Source organism: Sitophilus oryzae, unplaced genomic scaffold, assembly GCF_002938485.1.
Source record: "Sitophilus oryzae breed Bouriz unplaced genomic scaffold, Soryzae_2.0 scaffold_1395_pilon_pilon, whole genome shotgun sequence".
Classification (NCBI taxonomy): Eukaryota; Metazoa; Arthropoda; class Insecta; order Coleoptera; family Curculionidae; genus Sitophilus; species Sitophilus oryzae.
In genome coordinates, this window is record NW_022146054.1 from 1,045,459 (window position 1) to 1,065,307 (window position 19,849).

At 34.1% G+C, this 19,849-nt stretch overlaps 2 protein-coding genes across 2 annotated transcripts; one reads left to right on the forward strand and one right to left on the reverse strand.

Moving 5' to 3' along the window:
* Positions 1-8,388: 8,388 nt before the first annotated feature.
* On the reverse strand, positions 8,389-13,915 carry LOC115875751. The gene is made up of 2 exons (XM_030891263.1): positions 13,542-13,915; positions 8,389-9,015 (listed from the first exon to the last, which is right to left on the reverse strand). Exons 1-2 carry the CDS (start codon positions 13,899-13,901, stop codon positions 8,389-8,391), a joined length of 987 nt encoding a protein of 328 aa, XP_030747123.1. The 5' UTR covers positions 13,902-13,915.
* A 3,232-nt stretch (positions 13,916-17,147) lies between these two features.
* On the forward strand, positions 17,148-17,981 carry LOC115875727. Its single transcript, XM_030891241.1, has 3 exons — positions 17,148-17,178; positions 17,276-17,469; positions 17,575-17,981. The coding sequence occupies exons 2-3, from the start codon at positions 17,335-17,337 to the stop codon at positions 17,812-17,814; spliced, it is 375 nt and encodes a 124-aa protein (XP_030747101.1). The 5' UTR covers positions 17,148-17,178; positions 17,276-17,334; the 3' UTR covers positions 17,815-17,981.
* Positions 17,982-19,849: the final 1,868 nt, after the last annotated feature.

Here is a 19,849-nt window from a genome sequence, read left to right on the forward strand (position 1 = left end):
TTTTTTTACTTTATTTGATAGAAAATTACACTCTGAATTAAATGACATATCATATGTCAATTTATGACATAGTCACTCAAAAATAGATTGTTTTTTAAATTTGAATCTAGAGTGTTATGACTGTGTTCAAAAACACTAATTTTTAATCAAGGAGCCTTGGAAAAATAGATTTGATCGTCTAATTTGAGAACTAAATCTCATTGTTTTGTCTGAAAAAATAAAAAAATTATAGGGGTGGGCCACTTTTGAGACGCACCCAGTATACTTTTAAGTAATTTGTAACTAATTACTTATTAGAATAATTTTTTAAGTAATTTGTAGCTAAATTATTTCACTTTTTAGTATCTCTTTCTAGGTGAAAAATGAAAATTTCCATCTGTCAATTATACGAGGGAAACAAAATGTTGGTGAAAAAGGTACGTGATATTTTGGTGAAAGTTTGAAGCACCCTATGGAGTACACTAACAAAGTATGGAATATAAAAAATATTTTATCATCTACAACATATTATCACAGATTATACAGATTATAATCTTTGTTTTTTCTTTATTTTTTTCCGTGGTTCCAATTTTCGGAATCGGGCACTAGTAAGGTGACTAGTTTGCGCACATAGAACGCCCACTTATGGCCTCTAAAATTGTGCACAGCGCCTGACCGGCACAGTTATTAGAGAGATATCGGAAAACCGAATAGCGTCATCCAGTATTTACGCGTACCTTATCATGGTTACGATATGCGCCAGCCAACGCAACACCCGCTAATAACGTTACCGCCTGACGTAATTTGCGGATCAATTACACCAAGCGCTCTTTCTAAATAACATTTATGATTGCTTTAGTTTTATTAGGTAGTTTTATATTTAAGTAGCTGGGATTAGTTATAATTAAATAAATATGGCCCAAAATATGGATTCCACCTCTTCCAATACTAAAGAACCTATAAAGAATCTTAGGTTTACAGCACATCACGACTTATCCCTTCTAAAAGAATTCGTTGCTTGTTGTCCTAAACCCATTGGCAGACATTGAACAATAAAGCACTGGAAATAAGCCCTTTAGTTTTAAAATACCTAGTAAACAAAAACAATTTCAAAGTTTTAAATTCAAAGTTAGGTTAAGTTTAAATAGCGGACGCGACAAGATTAGAATTCTTTCCGATCAGATAACTAACTATAAATGAAGAGAGTTAATACCACCTCACGTGAAGGAAATAACACCTGGCCTTATTAACGTCCATGCACGCTATTCGGTTTAGCGATATCTCTCTATTACGCTGTTTATTGTTATTTTACTCGAGTTTATTTTTGCGCACAGGAAATTTGACTCATTTGCACATCGTCATAAAAAACAATTTTCGTACCACGAATTAGGGACAAGATTTTTATCTGTATAGTTATAGGATACCTAATCTGTGATATTATCAACATTAAAATTTTCCTCGTATCATTGACAGAAGGAAACTTTATTTTTAATTTGGCAAGGGGCACTAAAAAGCCAAATAATTAAACTACAAATTGCATAAAAAATCATCAAAATCGGCCCACTAGAACGAAATATATTAAACTTTAAAATACATGAGAATTTTAAGGTGTCCGTTTTTCGTTCCGGTGAGTGTATATGTTTTGAGCTTAATACCTATTGATTAAAAATGCATTGGAATTAAAGTAACAAGTTCAATTAAATAAAAGTAATATATCAATATCGTCATTGCAACAAATCAAATTTTCAGGTTCATTATCCATCCTGAATATCTTAAAATTGGCGTAATCTTTTTATGTATACCCGGTGTTTCTCAAAAGTAGTTTACCCTATGACTTTTTCATTTTTGTCAGATAAAAAAAAGCGATATTTGGTTTGTTAGTATAGACATAAATGAATCGTGATTTGTTAAATGGGCATCAGTCATTGAATCTAAGTTTTGAGAAAAGTCACTTGGCTAAAAATCACTTGGCTAATAACATTTTCAATGTCAAGACAAAGGACTTTTTGATAACAAACTATAGCATGATTAATGTAGGATTGAAAAAAAAATAAAAACTCAAAAATGGCCTAAATGGTCATAACTATTTTAAATCCATCAGATATTCAATAATAATTATTATTGCATATCTTAATATTTTCTTGAACTTTAACATGATCAATAAAATAATTATGTACAAAATCATCAACATTATGTATACAAACAGCTAAATTATAAGGAATAAATAATTATCAACACGTTTTATATAAATCTAAAACAAAACCCCTAAATATTTATCAGCAGAACACCAAACATCTTAAATCACTCCTTATTATTTTGCCAAGTATTTACTTTCATATTATTTTCTCTCGGCGAGGCATTACCTACATCTGTGACGGTCATTTCAATAAATCTGGAACAACTTTTTGTCGACCGCCTGAAATTATACGTAGTTGGCACTCCTGAAGCAATGATAAAGTATTGTTCATTTAGCGTCCTTTATTGGACAAATCCTCCAGATATTACTCTGCCTTCGCTTTAATGGCTCATGTAATTACGGGGCATTTGTCATGTAACGTATTGACGCACGTCGAAAGATAGAATAAGAAGATAACGTTAGAGGTATTGAAATTATTGTAATAATACTAACATGGTTTGTCTACTTACAGGGATTTATGGTTAAAATTTTTTTTTTATTTATTCAAATGATTCTACTCCTTTTTGCATTTATTTTGAGTAATAGTATTTTTTCAGTATGTATCATAAGAGGCCGCTTGCAGGTATTTTTTATTGTCTTAAAATGATCATTTAGACCCCAAAAGCACCTCTGTAAAATATTTTTAAAATTATCTGGTGTATTTACGCCGTAATAACTGGTTAAAATTCAAATTGATGAAATGCCCGCTAAAACGTCGGCTGCACTGTAAAATGTGCCTGTATTTTTACTGGAATAATTGTGGAACATTTAAGAAAAAAACACAATTAAAGCCATGTAAATATACAGTTTTTCAGTAATTTTAAATAAATTTGTGATTATACTCCATGTTTACACATCGGATCGTAATTATTTCTAATGTGTAAAATAAAATCTCATAAAAATTACAATTTGCTTGATAAATACCATCAACATACTGAAAGTTACGTTAAAAATATAAAACCCTGTAAATTTACAGCAAGCTTTATAGTAATATTTGCCCAGTTTTCGGTCGATACGCAAGGCATATGATGGGGAAGACGCCATTAAAATCATTAACATTCGATAGTGGTTTGTGTAGGTGGTAGGTATTCTCCAGCGCTCTGGCATTGTTGCTTTTTTTGCAGTGGAACAGTGTTTTAAATTATAATTTAGGTAAGTACTTTAGTAGTTAATAATAGGGACTATGTTTAGATGTGATTTTTGTGGCCAAATATTTAATTTACTTAGGAAATACAATGCTTTTTGGCTTTTTTGAATGAGCGAAAAAATCCTTTCAAAAACTGGGACATCTAAAATCAATTTTGAATGTGTAATAATTCAAAATTGACTGATATACACATTACACATGATCTCGAATGTCCCAGTTTTTTTTTGCTCGCGGCCGTACATAGACGTGCAAACCATGTGTCCAAGAATATCGCAACAAAATTATTTGTTTCTTTGACTTTAATGTCGGCGATCAAACTTGTCGACAATTGTACATTTTACAGTAAACATAAATAATAGAAACTATTGCTTTAAACGTTTTTTAGAAAAGTAGCCACTATAATAATAATTGATAATATAATAAAAAAGGAATAAGTACACACATTTTATTTGGGATTGCTAGAATCCTGGTCAATTAGAATAATTTTATATTTCCGCACTAAGGGCGGAAAACTAAAGTTTATTTATCGATCACTTGCCGTTATGTCAATAATGACACCAATATTCTTATGGAATTTGCTGGTATCACCATTGTGGCATAACGGCAAGTGATGGATATTTGAAATTTACTTGTCCGCACTATAAATAGTACATATAGTATAAAAAAGTACAAATCTTTAAACTAAAATGCATGGGGAAAAGTGTACTTTGTATAACTTTGCACAGGCTCTTAAAAAAGCATTTTTAAAAATGTTTAGTACATACAATACATTACCATGTTCAATTTTAGAACCAAGTGCAAACCAGAAACTGTATTATGTGGCCATGAAGAGGCAAATCATAAATGAAGACGGATATGCCACTTTTACTGGAGCCTTTGAAGTATGTTACTCTGCCTGTACTATATATTTGGAGTCAAGTTTCTAATAAATGTTAGCACTAGTTTTGAAATGGTCGTCCAAAAATATATACTTGCCGACCATCCGGATTACGGATCGAAATCTAAGAAGGTCTGCATAAAGTTGCGGTGAGTCTAAAAAATCTGCGTCAAAAAAAATGTTTTACTTTAATTAAGAAATTAAAGGAGAAAAAACCCGAGTAGTTTTAGGAGTCAAATTCAAATACGTGCCTATTTATTTTTTTTTCTTTACCTATTTTTACCTATTTTATTTTTTACTTTTTAAGCAATGAAAACTTTTCTTTTGTTAAATTAAATATTTCCACATTTTTTATACCTGTTTTGAGATAACTCAGCAATAAAATTTTGTTACGAAATTTTCTGTTGCTTATTTATATATCTTTTTAAGTTTATTTAGTTAAAAGAAGTATGTTTCGGAAAGTGAGTTTTTTAGTATTTTTACAGACACAGTGTGTTTTGATAAAAATAGAGGCGTTATATTGCCTCCAGGCATTATTTTGTTGGCTATTCCTTCCTTTTTCTATTTTCAAGGTCTGCCAGAAACGACGTTTGACACCTGCCTTGTTTTTAGCGTAAAAATAATAAGCTAAAATTCTTTCACTACTTAATCGTTGTAATTTTACGATATAATCACAAACAAACAGCAGAAAATTAAATAAGTTATTTTGGCTTTTTTTACAAAAAAATATTGTAAATTTCCAAAAGAAATTTAAAAGAGGTCTAGATTTACAACAATTATTGTTGCAAAAATACAATTTTTATACAGAAGGATTACCCAATTTTTGTAACTAACTGGAAAAATACCGGAATTGTACATAAAACAGTAATATTACTATGATACTTTCATCAAATCTACTCGGATTTTCCCAGCATTTTAGAAGTAAATTTACATGCTATAAAATACGATACATTTACGTCAGGGTATGAAAAATACAAATTACTGTAATTTTGCAACAATAATTGGTGGCCAAAAGTAACCAACAATATTTGTTGTGATTTTACGACATTTTCATTTACAGTGTGTGACCGCGCTTACGATAGTGACGTCACGAGGAACTATTTTGTTTTCACATTCTATTGAGTTACGATTTTCGGGTTGAGTTTAGTTTTTTACTAATTTTCGAATGCAAAATGATTTATCGATATTGTATCGTACCAGACTGCAAGAGTACGACACTTTCCACTCCTAGAAAAAAAATTAATAAGTTGCCTATCGAAGAAAAACGGCGAAAAATCTGGCTCTAGAAAATTAGACGCCAGTCTGAAGTTGTTCAAAAAGGCAGATCTACGTTTGTGAAGACCATTTAATGTAAGTATTTATTTACATTTGTAAAATTACAAAATTAGCTTTTGAGATAGTTGAAAAAAAATACAAATATAAAACAGTTGTGTGTGTCTGTAGAAAATAAGGAATAAGTGTTAAACTAACCTCACTTTTATTTTTATAGAGTTTATAAATACATATAGTACGTTTTTTCTAGTTGGAGCAAAATATGGAAAACTATATGAAATGGAAAATAATGTATGTTCAAAAACGAATGAAAAACATCTGTTTTCCCTACATGTTTGCTTGCCACCAACATAAAAAACAGACATGCCCCCAACCTGCTCGAATAGGTGCTATGAAGAGGGCAAGTCAAAATTATTATTAGTATTACTTTAAAATGCGATTTACCCATAAAACAAGAAATTCTAAGAAAGAATTTTTACGAAATCGTGAAGTATAACAACCCATGTTCGTTCAACAAAGTTGAAGGAGTAATATTTTGGCCAACTGTATAAGAAAAACAATTTAAATGAAATAAATAAAAAAAAACGAAAAAATCCAAGATGGCGGCGGTTTTTTTCAAACTTCCCCCACTGGGCCCAAATGGGACTTTTGAGGGGTTAAATAGGAGATCATTATCTACACATTCCCGTTGAGATCGGCTGGTTACTAATTTTTTCCACCCCATCCTCCAGATTGACTGGCCTATTGCGATTTTTATGAGGAGCTTATTCTAAATTCTGCAATTTTATTTCCCAATCCTCTTTGTTATGTAGAAATATGAGCAACTTAATATAATAATTGACGTGTCCAAGCATTTTGTTTAAGTTCTGGGTGTGATATATAAAGAAATTATTCCTCTTTAAAGACTCACATTGCAAGATCTATAAAGAAATATATCGTTCCAAATTTTTATCCACAGCGAAGTGGGCAAAGATCGGCTAGTAGGTATCCAATAAAACAAAACTTATAAATGGACGAATTGGGAAAAAAGATAACTTTGTATTAGTACGTATTTTCCAGTTCCTGAAATTTCAGTTGCCATCATATTTTTCAACGGTCTTATTTTCAGTTATCGACTGGCACCTCTTTCCGGCAAAAACTCTTTCCACTTCATTTAAAAAGTTTGGCATAACGTTTCAATTTGTTCTCTCGGCGGCTGCCAAAGTACTTAGCGCCCCTTGTGCCGACGAAAAAACTTTTCATTCTAAAACTTTATGCCGGAAAGTTACAGGTTCAAGTGGTGGTAACTGCCATATTTACAGTTGAGGAAAAATATGCTGTATGTACAGGGTGGGGTCAAATTCGACGCTTTTAAATAGAAACACCCTTTTCTATAGGAGATAGACAAAAACTAATATCGGTGTCTGGAGCTCAATTTTTGTCAAAAACAAGATGGTGAAAACCGCATATCTGTTACCGTTTCGGAGTTACGGGGTGTTTTTCAAAAATATGCATTTTTATCAAATCGCTGTAACTTTTTTGCTATGGAAAATTTTGTATTTTTATGAAAGCATTTCCAAGGCACCTTTTTACGTAGAATTTAATGGTTTAAGTATATTTTTTTTTAATTAATAATTTAAGAATTATCAACAGAAAATCTGATTTTTTATATGGGACACCCTGTATATTTTTAATTTATTGAAAAGAATTTAAAATTACCTTTTCAAAAATATAACACACTTGATATTTTGCTCGATTCCTCTTCGAGATATAGAGTGTATAAAAATTCGCCCGCTTTAAATAAGTAGGCTTTGAACGGCCCCGGCTCTAATGCCAAAAAATTCTAGCTGTGAGCATCAATTAAAACGAAAATAATATTTGCTATGAGAGATGCAAAATTTTATAACAATTTAAAATATATTTAACCAACAACAACACATTTAAACTATATCTAATAAGTATAAAAATAAATAGCAAACCAAGACATGAGATTTTGCTACATATGTTCGACATAACGACCGTCTTCTGTTATGGACAGACGGGGCAATTTTTGAACATTTCTCGCGGAATTCATTAACACAGTAGGGGTGAAAGATATCCTCTCATAACTGCTAAGTATTTCTAATTCTTGTCTAGATTATACAGAAGAATAAGGAACTTTTATTCTTCCGCAAATATATCCATAGGATTAGATCCATGGGCACTAAGTCAGACGGCCTCGATGGCAGGGATCTTGGTTAGCTATTCAATTATTGTTGAAATTGGCTGCAAAAATTTGCTGATAACTTCAGCGTTCAGAGGCGGTGCGTCGTCTTGTTGGAAAATATGTTTTCGAGTTCCATTAAGGGCATATCATCAATAAGGGGTCCAAAGCCTACTAGTTAAAAGTGGCAAACTTTTAAAAGTTCTGTATTTTGAAGGGGATTATGACAAAATATTAAGTGTGCTATATTTTTGATAAGGTAATTTTAAATTCTTTTCAGTTAATTAAAAATATAGAGGGTGTCCCAAATAAAAAATCAATTTTTCTGTTGATAACTCTTAAATTATTAATTTTAAAACAATTATACTTAAGCCATTAAATTCTACGTAAAAAGGTGCTTAGGAAATGTTTTTATAGAAATACAAAATTTTCCATAGCAAAAAAGTTACAGCGATTTGTTAAAAATGCACATTTTTGAAAAACACCCCGTAACTCCGAAACGGTAACAGATATTGATGTGCGGTTTTCACCATCATGTTTTTCATGAAAATTGAGCTCCAGACACCGATATTAGTTTTCGTCTATCTCTTATAGAAAAGGGTGTTTCCATTTAAAAGCGTCGAATTTGACCCACCCGGTACTAATAAATATTAACAAAACATATTGAAATAATAATGTTTAGTAAAAGATGCATGAGAAAAGTAAAAACCCTTCTGGAATGTTTGTTATAAAAAAAAATAAACAAATAATAAAAATTAGTTGTAAGTGTCCATTGCAGTAGACAGCTCGCTGATCCAAGTATCCTCACTTTGAGGTGAAAAATCATCACCTTGAGACTGGTCGTTTGACGGTGATAATGGCGATGGCGCTGGCGCTGAAATTGAGCGGTGGGCATTTAGAGCAAGGGTTATCATTTCTTGTTGTAGCGACAAAGCCTGTTGAATTGGAAGAGTTCGTAAGAGAGAGGCTATGTACTTTCCAAAATAATCAAAATTGTCCTCTTTTTCAGCTGTGGCTCTTTTAGAAATTCTGTCTAATTTGTCTATTGCAGACATAAGTAACTCCAGTGTTTCATTTTCTACATTACGCTTTTTTTGCAATACCCTTTCCTTCCGTTCCAGTTTTTTTAATGGCGTTTCTGGGTTATTGGAGATAGTAGTAGATTTGAACTTGGCTTCAGAAGCAGTGCGTGCTGTATTTGGAGATTGAAGCTTGGTAAAATGTTTTGTTGCCTGGGTAGGGCATCTACTTTCATTTAAAGGTCCCGGCTGCGGTGCAGGATCGGTAGCTACATCCACCTCTTGAAAGTGGGGTTCAATTTGCGGATCTTGAGTTTCATCGTCATATAACTTAATTTCATGTGATGCCCTGGACTGACTGGACTGTAATTAAAGAAATATAATTAAACCTTATTATTTCGTGTGTAAGGGTAGCAATAAACTTTTAAAAAACATTTTACCAATTCTCGTGATTCAAAATTAAAGAAAATTAATAAATAGCGGGTAATTTGATGTTGAATTGTTTTTTTTTTTTTTTTCAGGTTCCGGCTAATGCTGTAGAATGGAATTGCATAGAGACTGGGTTTAAAAATAAATGGAATTTTCCGTCTTGCATCGGAGCCAAACGGTCTGACTTCAGATCCTTTTACGAAAACATCACTTCAACTACTTATGCAGCTAGACTACACAAAGCTATGGCCAAGAGTGGGCCCATCCCCAACATGGCACTTAAGAAACCTGACGGAAGCTACACGGAAGGAGATGAAGAGAGAGCCAACCTCCTACTTCATACACACTTTCCAGGTAGCATATCTATTGATACGCAAGTAGCTCCGACCGAACCCCACAATCATCACAGGGAAGACTGGGAGATGGCGAAGCTAGTAATAACAGAACATAAACTGAAATGGGCTATTGACACATTTCAGCCTTATAAAACAGCAGGAATAGATGGGATTTTTCTTCCCCTTCTAAAGAAGGGTCAGAAAATAGCTACACACCATCTATTAAACATTACAAGAAGCAGCTAACCATCTGGAGAAGAGCGAAAGTAATCTTCATACCCAAAATAGGCAAAACTGACTGGGCTAACCCCAAATCATTTAGGCCTATTAGTCTCAGATCGTTCATATTAAAAACGATGGAGAAAATACTGGACAACCATATTAGAGTAAATCATCTAAAGGTTAAACCACTGCACGATAGTCAGCATGCATATAGAGCGGGCAGATCCACAGAAACTGCTCTGTGCCAGTTAACTGAGCTAATACAGGCAAGCCTGGATAGCAAAGAAACAGCACTTTGTGCCTTCTTGGACATCGCAGGGGCGTTTGACAATATACCTCACAAGGTGGTCAAGCGATCTCTTGAAACAAGGGGGTGAACAATACGATAATTCGCTGGTTTTGGGAAATGCTCTCAACACGAACAGCAGAAGCTGAGATAGGTACCAAAACTGTAGTTGTTAAAACAACGCAAGGAACTCCACAAGGTGGAGTGACCTCCCCCCTACTGTGGAGCTTGGTAGTGGATGAACTACTGGAAGAATTAACTCTAGCGGGAATACACTGCATAGGGTATGCAAATGACATAGTCATGATTGCACGCGGAAAACATGTTGACAAAATTGTTATGGCTTGTTTTGTTGTTCCTTACATAACTGGTTACGAAAGGTGAATAGTGCCTATATAAATCCTGGCCTTGTAGACGAAGACTATTTTAGGTATCTCCATGTATCGGGTAACTGGAGGGATGCACAACATCGTGGCCTTTTACCCATGCCTGAAAGATCAAACAATAGAAATCCGACACGAGTGGCATCTCAGAAACGTGACAAATTTTGTTCGTTATTTAATGGAGAAGGAGTCGTTCCGTGGCAATGGCGAATGATAGAATAATAATCGTTAATTGTTTCTTTAATCTGATGGGTGTTCAGTTAAGGATTTGGTATTAACATTTTTGCTAGTTACCTAAAAAAAACACTTCATAGGGCAAATTAAGCTGTTTTAAATGAAGCCAAATTAAAATCGGCTGTTACCTTAAAATAATCGTAGATTGTTTAAAAATATATTTGATTATTCAAATACTATCAATCACCTTATTTAGGCGAATAAAACAAATTGCCAAAATATATTAGGAAATACGTAATACAGATATTTTCAATACCTCTTAATTAACAAAAACACCAAATCTTATTTTTTATCTCGGCTGCTAGCGCACATCTAAAAACTTAAAAATAGCTTCTAGCTTTTTCTTTTAAGGTAATTTAAATATAAAGATAATTTAATACTAATACTTTAGCAAGGAGGGACTACGTTGTGCTACGAGCAGGTCGCCAGGAATGATGTCCTTTTCTTTTAAAGGTTGTCTGACATCTGCTCCGGTCTGACGTATCTTTCGGTTGATGAGACGAGAGTTCGTAGTTTTCTTCATTAATATTAAAATTGCCAGGATTGCCGAGCAGGCAAAAAGGGACTACGCTGTGCTACGGGCAGCTCGCCAGGAATGATGTCCTTTTCTTTTAAAGGTTGTCTGACATCTGTTCCGGTTCAGTGTACCTCTCGGGGAAAGCTAATTACGGGCTAATAATTAATTCATCTTCTTAAGGGACAGTCAGGGTAGTTCAGTAAACGCATGGGTCGCGAATGTTCACGGAGCTAAAACAAGGCTTCGCCCAAATCCCGAGGCTGGTTTTGTAGCTCCCGTATTTTTCTAGGTGTGTCTTCCGGACGGCACCCTGCATCAGTGACGCTGGACGGGATCTCGCCGAAATCCCGAGGTTGTCCTGACCGGGCGGTGTGTGTGCGGGCTGCGCTTATCCAAACGACGTACAACTCGCCGAGACGTCGCTAACGTCTTCGTCGATCCAGGGCTCGCGTTTGTGTATCCCTCGGGACGCTGTTAACTTCGCGATCGATCCAGGACTCGCGTTTGCGTATCCCACAGGACGCTGTTAACTTTGCGATCGATCCAGGACTCGCGTTTGCGTATCCCACAGGACGCTGTTAACTTCGCGATCGATCCAGGACACGCGTTTGCGTATCCCACAGGACGCTGTTAACTTCGCGATCGATCCAGGACTCGCGTTTGCGTATCCCACAGGACGCTGTTAACTTCGCGATCGATCCAGGGCTCGCGTTTGTGTATCCCACGGGACGAACTTCGCGATCGATCCAGGGCTCGCGTTTGTGTCCCACAGGACGCTGTTAATTTCGCGATCGATCCAGGACTCGCGTTTGTGTATCCCGGGACGCTTTTAACTTCGACGCCGATCCGAGGTCCGTGTTTCGTTGTCAAAACGGACGCCGTTCCAAGAAATATTTAGCTGTGACCATCGGGATGCCTGTAACGACGTCGCCGCCGTTTAGAGAGTCGCGTCATAGTAGAGTGTGTTGCTCAGGTACTTACGTGTCTGTGTTCATTAGGACGCCGCTAAATTCGACGTCGATCAGGAACTCGCGTCGGCTTATTTAATAGAACGTCATTTTGGGAACGCGTTTTGAATTCGCATGATAGAATCAGTCAGAGAGTTGCATCTCGGGAATAATCGATCAAAACTCTAGAGGTACACGGTTGTTATTGTAAATTTTACTTTACGGGTCTTTAAATATACATTTTATTTCACTGTTGTTACGATTCGACGTGAACCTTCCTGGATTATTTTTGTACATAATTAATTAGTTAAATAAAAGCCTAGTGTTACGTTATAGTTAATTGTGTGTTTTATTTTCTTTTCATCTCATCACTCCCTGGTATCTCCACTGTATAAAAGCTACCCGTATTGGCACTAGCGGTCTCTCAAACACTTTAAACATTGGGGGTGGCGCCCGAGGAACCGAAACAAGGCAACTCGGCGTCCTTGACATCTCTCAAAAACGGGGGAGCGTCACAAGTTTTTGTACATTGTATGTGGCGGAGAATAGCCTTGCGAGTATGTTAAGGGTTATAGTTTTTCTTCTTTTACTTTGTTTCGTATGCTTAGAGAAAAATCATTTATTATAGATATCCCTTTTACCAACTTAAGGGCAGAAATTGGCATTTTGGGAGCAACTTTCGTTTTGGAAACGAGAACATTTTGGAGGAGTTTTTTTAAGCAGAAGTTTTTGAGCAGTTTTTGGTTTAATGAATGGTTCCTTGAAAGTTCCCTGTTGAGGGCTGGTGTGAAGGGCGAGTTCCCCCTTTTTTCGCAAATTTCCAAGTTTTCTGATGGTTTGAAGCAGTTACGTAATGGATATGGGTCCAAGTACGTAACCAAATCAACACTGATTGACTACAGCTTCAGAGCAAAAGCTAAGTACTGATTTACGTTTTGTTTTAGAATCTTTTTGCTCTTTTTTCTTAACATTCCAAGACCTTTTTATTGAAACCTTCTCATGAAATTTACACAACTATTACGTTTAGTAATTTATAATTGATAATATTTAATTTAAGTTTCGATATATCAAAATAACATTAATTTATTGTATTTTTTTTAAATGACTTTTTTTATTCACTTTCAAACTGGAGTTATTTAATTATTAAAAAATGTACATAGTTTTTTATTAAATTTTGCTCTTTTTAATTTGAGATATATCATTACTGAAGCCTGTGGTAATTTTCTTAATTTTTTAAATATCACATTAACTTGGCTTAAATTAAGTGGTGCCCAACAATATGCAAAAATAATTAAATGAACCTACACCTATTATTGTTCACCAGACGAAGAGCAGTCGTGCGCTGCGGTTTTCTTTTTAATGTTTACCTTCTTTTTTTATATTTTTTTCTAACCTTTTAAAAAGTTGCCGCACCATCCTTATCTGAACATCCTGTATACGTATTTTTTGGTATATTTTATTCGTTTATGTGAACTTTGTTACTTTTACCCAATAAAATACATATCTAAGAATAATTATTAATTATTTTTTACTCACCAAATTGGACTGTGTTGATCTAGCCTTCACATATGGCCTTAAAAAAGCGTCCATTTCTCTGAACCATATTACTTTTGGCATATATACATCGTCCGCAGAAATTCCACTTTTTTTACTTCCAGATATTTTTTTCAATTCTTGGGCGTACGAGCTGCGTAAATTTTTAAATTTAGTTATTACATGAGGTGGTGTAAAACCTGGTAAATTTAAGGTGTCTGCTATTCTTTGGGCTGCTGCAACACGTCTGTCCCTTTTTTTATAATCCCGATTTGTAGGGTCCCATAGTACAGGTTCATTTCTATACAACTCCAAAAATTTTAGAGTTTCTGCGTCGCTCATTCTTAGATTTCCACCACTCATTTTGTGCAACTTCAACGGCCGACTGCTCCTTCACTACTACTGAAATCTATTAAATGGTTCGTGAAATACCAAACACGCTTGATTCGCTTGCGCACGATCGTGACGCCTTTCGTGTCAATTCCTTTCGATTGTCTTTCACGACTCTCCTGTTGACATGACGCGTGACTCACGAAAGCGTGAGCCACGGTCGTGCTTCACGGTCCGTGTCGACGAATTACGCCTAGCTTAAATTCATATTTTCACTACTAATAGCTTCAAACAAAATAGCCAATAAAAGTTTGCCCGGTTTTTTTATTATTATAAAATATGACAAAATTCAAACAAATTGCAAAATGTGATAGCTGTTGATCCTACGTCTTAAATGAACTTTAAATGAACGAAAAAAAACTGAATCATCAAAAAATATTAAATTTTAGTCGAATTATTAAACAATTTGTCCTATTAATCAATGATATGCGTATGAAATCTATCTCCGGATTGTTAAGACTTGGAGAGAAAATTCAGGGATCTTCGAGGCGTAATATCTCGAAAACTACTAATTCTACGGAAAAAATGATAAGGACCATTTTTGTATATAATTACCTAAGCTTCATTTTATTTGAAAAACAATTTTATAATTGGAGCCATTTTTTCGGCCAAAGCTGGCCGAGTACGGTGTTACAGATTTTTTTCCCTAAATCTACTCCCCAAAAGGTACACAATCCGCCTAACAAGTCATGGTCGACGAATCGTCTTCATTCAAATAGACTTGGGTCTTTTCGTCTCCTATTTACTGGACTATTCCAACCCAAACATTACTAAAAATTATATTCGAAAGGATTATTTACACTGAGAAAAAATATGCATTGTAAAATGCGCAATAAATTACGTTAAAATAACTAACTCGTTCTATGGAATTCGTTTTACCTAATTATTTGTTTCATAAACCATTGTTGATAATATAATATTGTTTTATATACATAATAAAAAAATTAAAGTATTCAAAATAGAGTGAATACTATTTTATCGGATATCTAATATTTAGTCCTTTTAAAGTAATTATTACGCTATATATGTTTTAAAAGAACCACGTTTAAAATAAACTGGCATTGCCTGTTTGAATCCTCTGAAGGCTGTTTGTCCCCCTACCCGCCTTCAGAGGTTTTACTTTGAAAATAAATTGTCTTGATGAAAATTTTCGTAAAAACCAATATTGGGTCGGACATCTGAATTTTTACTACAAAATGGCTCAGTTTTACAGGGTTCTGCTGCTTTATTTTCATTAGCGCTAACGGTAATTTGATTTGAATAGGCTAAGATTTTAAGTCACGATTTGGAGAAACTTTAAGACCTCTTGATTCGTTCGGTACAGCTGACCCAATCCTCTGTGTAATATATTACTTTTAGCTCTCTCTTTTCTGCTACACCAGCAGCCTCCTCGTGTACACGTGTTTTTAACTGAATGAACCGCGGTCGCGCCATTAAAACTGCAGCATTTTTTGGGTTATTTTAGTTCTTATCACGGAACTTTTCTTCTACACTTTTCTACATTTGGCATCTTGTATGATAATGGCATGACTCAAACGAAAAAAAACCTAGCAATACCTAGGCAGTGGATATAATTGTGTTCTGATGTGATGCTATGTTACAGTCCATAATAAGAATATTTGGATTTTCGAGACATAATATTTTATTATCTAATCTAGTTTAAACCTTAACTCTTCTCTGCTGTCTCAGTAATTTTTCGCCAATTCATTTTAGCAACATTTTAAACAACAATTTAGACTTGGCTTTTAGTTCTCAGACTTGGCTTTTAGTCCGTCCCCAATTCAAACCAAGCATAGTCAACAGCAGAGTGCGCGTCAAATTCGTCTACCGTTTTACAAAGGGTAGTTCGAAAAATATTGCACCGAGACCCCCAGTTGTCAATCTACGCTACCGTATTCTTAGTATACATTTAGATCGAGACTATTTAAGTTTACCTAATGCTATTCATACTTTTTTTTTGCTGCCAGTCAGTCATATTTATTAGTTATTAATAAAAGAATAGTGGGTGAGTCTTAAATAAGTGCAAATATCTTCAGGGGTGGTATATTTCGACCCCAGGAACACGTCTATGAGGTTTTTTTGCAAAAAAAGGTGTTAAAAATCGAGTATTTTCTTTTAAATTTTCCTGTTTATTTTAGAAAACTTTTTAGAACTTCCTGTTCACCGCAAATTTTCCCACGTGTATAGTTTCTTAATCTCTGATATTAATCTCGGCTTAATCTCGGCCCAAAAAAAGATACAAATACCGAAAAGAAAATTTAAAATATATATATTTTTTTAAATTTCCAAACTTTAATAACTAATAATAATTGGACTTATTTGAAACTCGATAAAGAGAATATATTATGTTTATTTTATTGAGATCTACCAGCCCTGAAAATATTTGCACTTATAGACTGACTCACCTTATACACACATAATAAAAATTTTGAAACCGAACAAACAGATGATTATTGTGTCCCCGAGAATGACATTTTACAAATTGGTGTTTATGTTTAAAAGCAACTAACGATTATACTGATGCAAATTGATTAGTTAGTTATGAAGTCACTAAGGATCTTACGTCACTTTAGTTAGAAGATTAACCATTTAATTTTTGCTAATACAATCTTTTTTGAGCTCTGATCGGGACCGACCCACCGGGAATTTTCCCGTTTTCCCATATCGAAATAACGAAATGCGTAGTAACCCCTGCAGTGGGCTCCGTGTTATATAGAAATCTATAATAGTATTCTATTATCCCTTTCTATCGGAGGACGGCGATAGTAGAGTTTATTGGCACTCTGTGCCGATATCGTTTTCGTTCGGCTGTTTTCGCGTATTTTTCGCTAGCGATACTATTAATCCTACAAACATTAGCAAATGAAGCGCCTGATACAAATTTTGGTGTTATTTTCGTCTTTGTTTATCGCACATTTAGATAATGTGGAAACATACTCCGGCGTGTAAACAGAGAACGCATAGAACGTTTGTTTACATGATAGATATCCTAACCAAAAATTAGTTTAAATATTAAAACATCTTCAGTAAAAAAAATTAAGAATCTTTATTATATCATTTTGATTAGCAAAATGAGAGTAAGGGCCGAACATTGGAACTTACTGTTAAACGTTTGCGAGAACAATCCGGAATTAATAACAAATAAATTTAATGGAACTGAAGGAATGCAATGCCTTATGGCAAAGTGTTTCGGTACAATTGAATAGTTTAGGATATAGTGAAAAAACCGTGGATGGTTGGCGAAAAGTAAGTAAGTATGTTATTATCCCGTCACAGACCTTTATTAATCTGGAAATAAGTTATAAATTAAGTGGTAAGAGTAATATTACAAACATATTTATTTTCAGACGCTTACTGATTTACTGATTGGAAATGCAAAACAAAATCAAAGGCTTCTGCCATAAAAATGGAGCAGCAACGAACTGGTGGTGGCCCCCCTCAGGTTCCTCCATTAACAACATTAGAGAAAAGAATTTTAAAAATTATGGGGAATAAGGCAATTTATGGTGACGAGATAGTGCCCGAGTTAGGATTTGGAAAAGTAAGTGCTACTTTATGTTAGTTGAAAAAAGTCACAAGGGCATTTACATTATCATGTTCTTTAATTGGTTTGTTAATTAAAAAATTAATATAATTTTTTTAATAGGTTGAAATTCTCAAAAATATGGAGACTGATGCACCATCCACCAGTGCCACACGAACTCCCAGTACCCCATTAAATGTTGAGATTAATGCAGCATCCACCAGTGCCTCACTAACACCCAGTGTAAAAAGAAAGTTAGAGTACAAAAGCACTCATTCAGAAAGGTGCTATTCAGGCGAGCTCAATCGGCGACAGTTGAAATATTTGAAGGCCGTTCATGTTTATTGTGTGTTTATTTCATAATTATTACCATATTATATATATTTTTTAAACAAAATATTGTTTATTTAGTACAGAAACAAATTATAATCTTCTAGCCTTTCCTCTTCTCCTGCTGCCATGATATTTATTATGTTAATTGGCAACATATTTAAATAACTGTCACACAAAATAGAGTTGTCAACAACTCAAAAACATAAACAACAACAAACAAAATCTTAGATTAGCAAATTCCTCTGAGACAAAATAGATAACTTAATCTAATAACCTTAAATGTCAAATATATTCTCAATACGCGTGCGCTACGTAGAATTCGATACCAATTGAAATGTAGAAATCAAGCGACCAAAATAATCGCATCTTATCGATATCGTTGCTGCACGGAGTGCCGATCCTATAGAATTCTGACGATATGTAGAATTCTACATGACACAGAGTCCCACTGCTGCGTAGTAACGAAATGTTCACTAGAATTCAGGAACTTTAGACAAAAATTTGAAAAAAATCCAACAATTTTGCCATCTTTTGAACCTCCTGGGTCGAGCGGCGGTCGATCAACCGTGCAAACTTTGGAAACAAAACATTAATTAGCTTTCCTACACGTTTTTACAAGTGATCCCTTTAATTTGATTGGACTATATTATAAATAAATATTTTCAGAAAATTATAACATTATACTGTGGGAATTAGAATCCATGCACATAAACTTGTATTGCATTGGTAATAATATATTTCAAAATATATTAACGTTCTAATAATTAAGCTTTCAAAAAATTCGCCAAAAAATTGCCTAATAAAGCCGTCTGCTTAATACAAATATATTAAACTGTTTTTATTATAATTAATAGTGTCACTAACATTAGGTATTCACACGGTAAAACATCTTCTTTCCCAAAATGTTATTAATATTTTCCAGAAGACAACATTACTTTTCATTAAAATCAGGCGCATCGTCATAAAATGATAACAAATAATATTTCGTGGATCTTTATTTTTGTCGGTCGACGAGCACTTTTTAGAAAATTAGGAAAACTACTTAACTAAATTGAAACGGTTCCATCATCGCCATTGTCAAGATAAAATAACCCACTGAACGAGATAAATTTGGCGGAAAATTAAGAAAATCGAGCTTAGAAAGAAATAATTTATTACCGCCGCTCACGTTTTTTCACTTTAGTATAATGAAAACGACGTCACAGTGGGCGTAGAATATCGTCGTTCTAGCTTTAGTTGATTCTTTATTGCAAAATGTTTGTGGTAGTAAACAAGCCATTAAACTAGAAAAGTCGCCTGATAAGTCCTAAACAGTGCAAAGCAACCAATTTCAGGGTTCGGTCAATTCTGACTATTGAAATTAATAATTCAAATTCAAATTCAAATTTCTTTATAAGACCCCATTAAGTTTTACAGAATAATATTAGTATTAATAAATGTGTGTCTAAAGGGATCGCAACGCGATTAAAAAACCGATACAATGGCACAAAGTGCCAGAGTGGTGCGACCCCAAATACAAAATAGAAATAAATTAAATTACAAAAACAAAGAGAATTAAAAAAATTAAAATTATATAAAAAAAGTGAAAATATAATTTTATCAGGGACGAGCGGAGATAAGCAGAGAGGCATAATGAAACAGTGTAAAAACCGGAACAGCAACCAATGACGGGCATATCAGAAGAACAAGATCTCACAAATCAGTCGAAGAAATTATAATATTTACGAATTTAGTAAATGATTTTTAATTTGTTTCTTATAATCTGTAAAGGATTGAAATTTAAAGTTATTAGAAATATTATTCCACAAATGTGGCGCTATGATACTGAAAGATTTTTGGAAGTTAGCTGTTCGGTGTTGAGGAATTTTAAAATAATGCACTTGTCTAGTCGAATGATCATGGTCGACGTAGTGAAACAATGAGAACAAATAGGGAGGCTGCTCTGTAGTTAAAATTCGATAAATGAATGTCATTAAATGAAATTGTCGTCTGTTAGTCATGGATAAAATAGATAAATTTTTAAGATGTGGCGTTATATGATCTCTAAAAGGAATGTTAAAAGAAA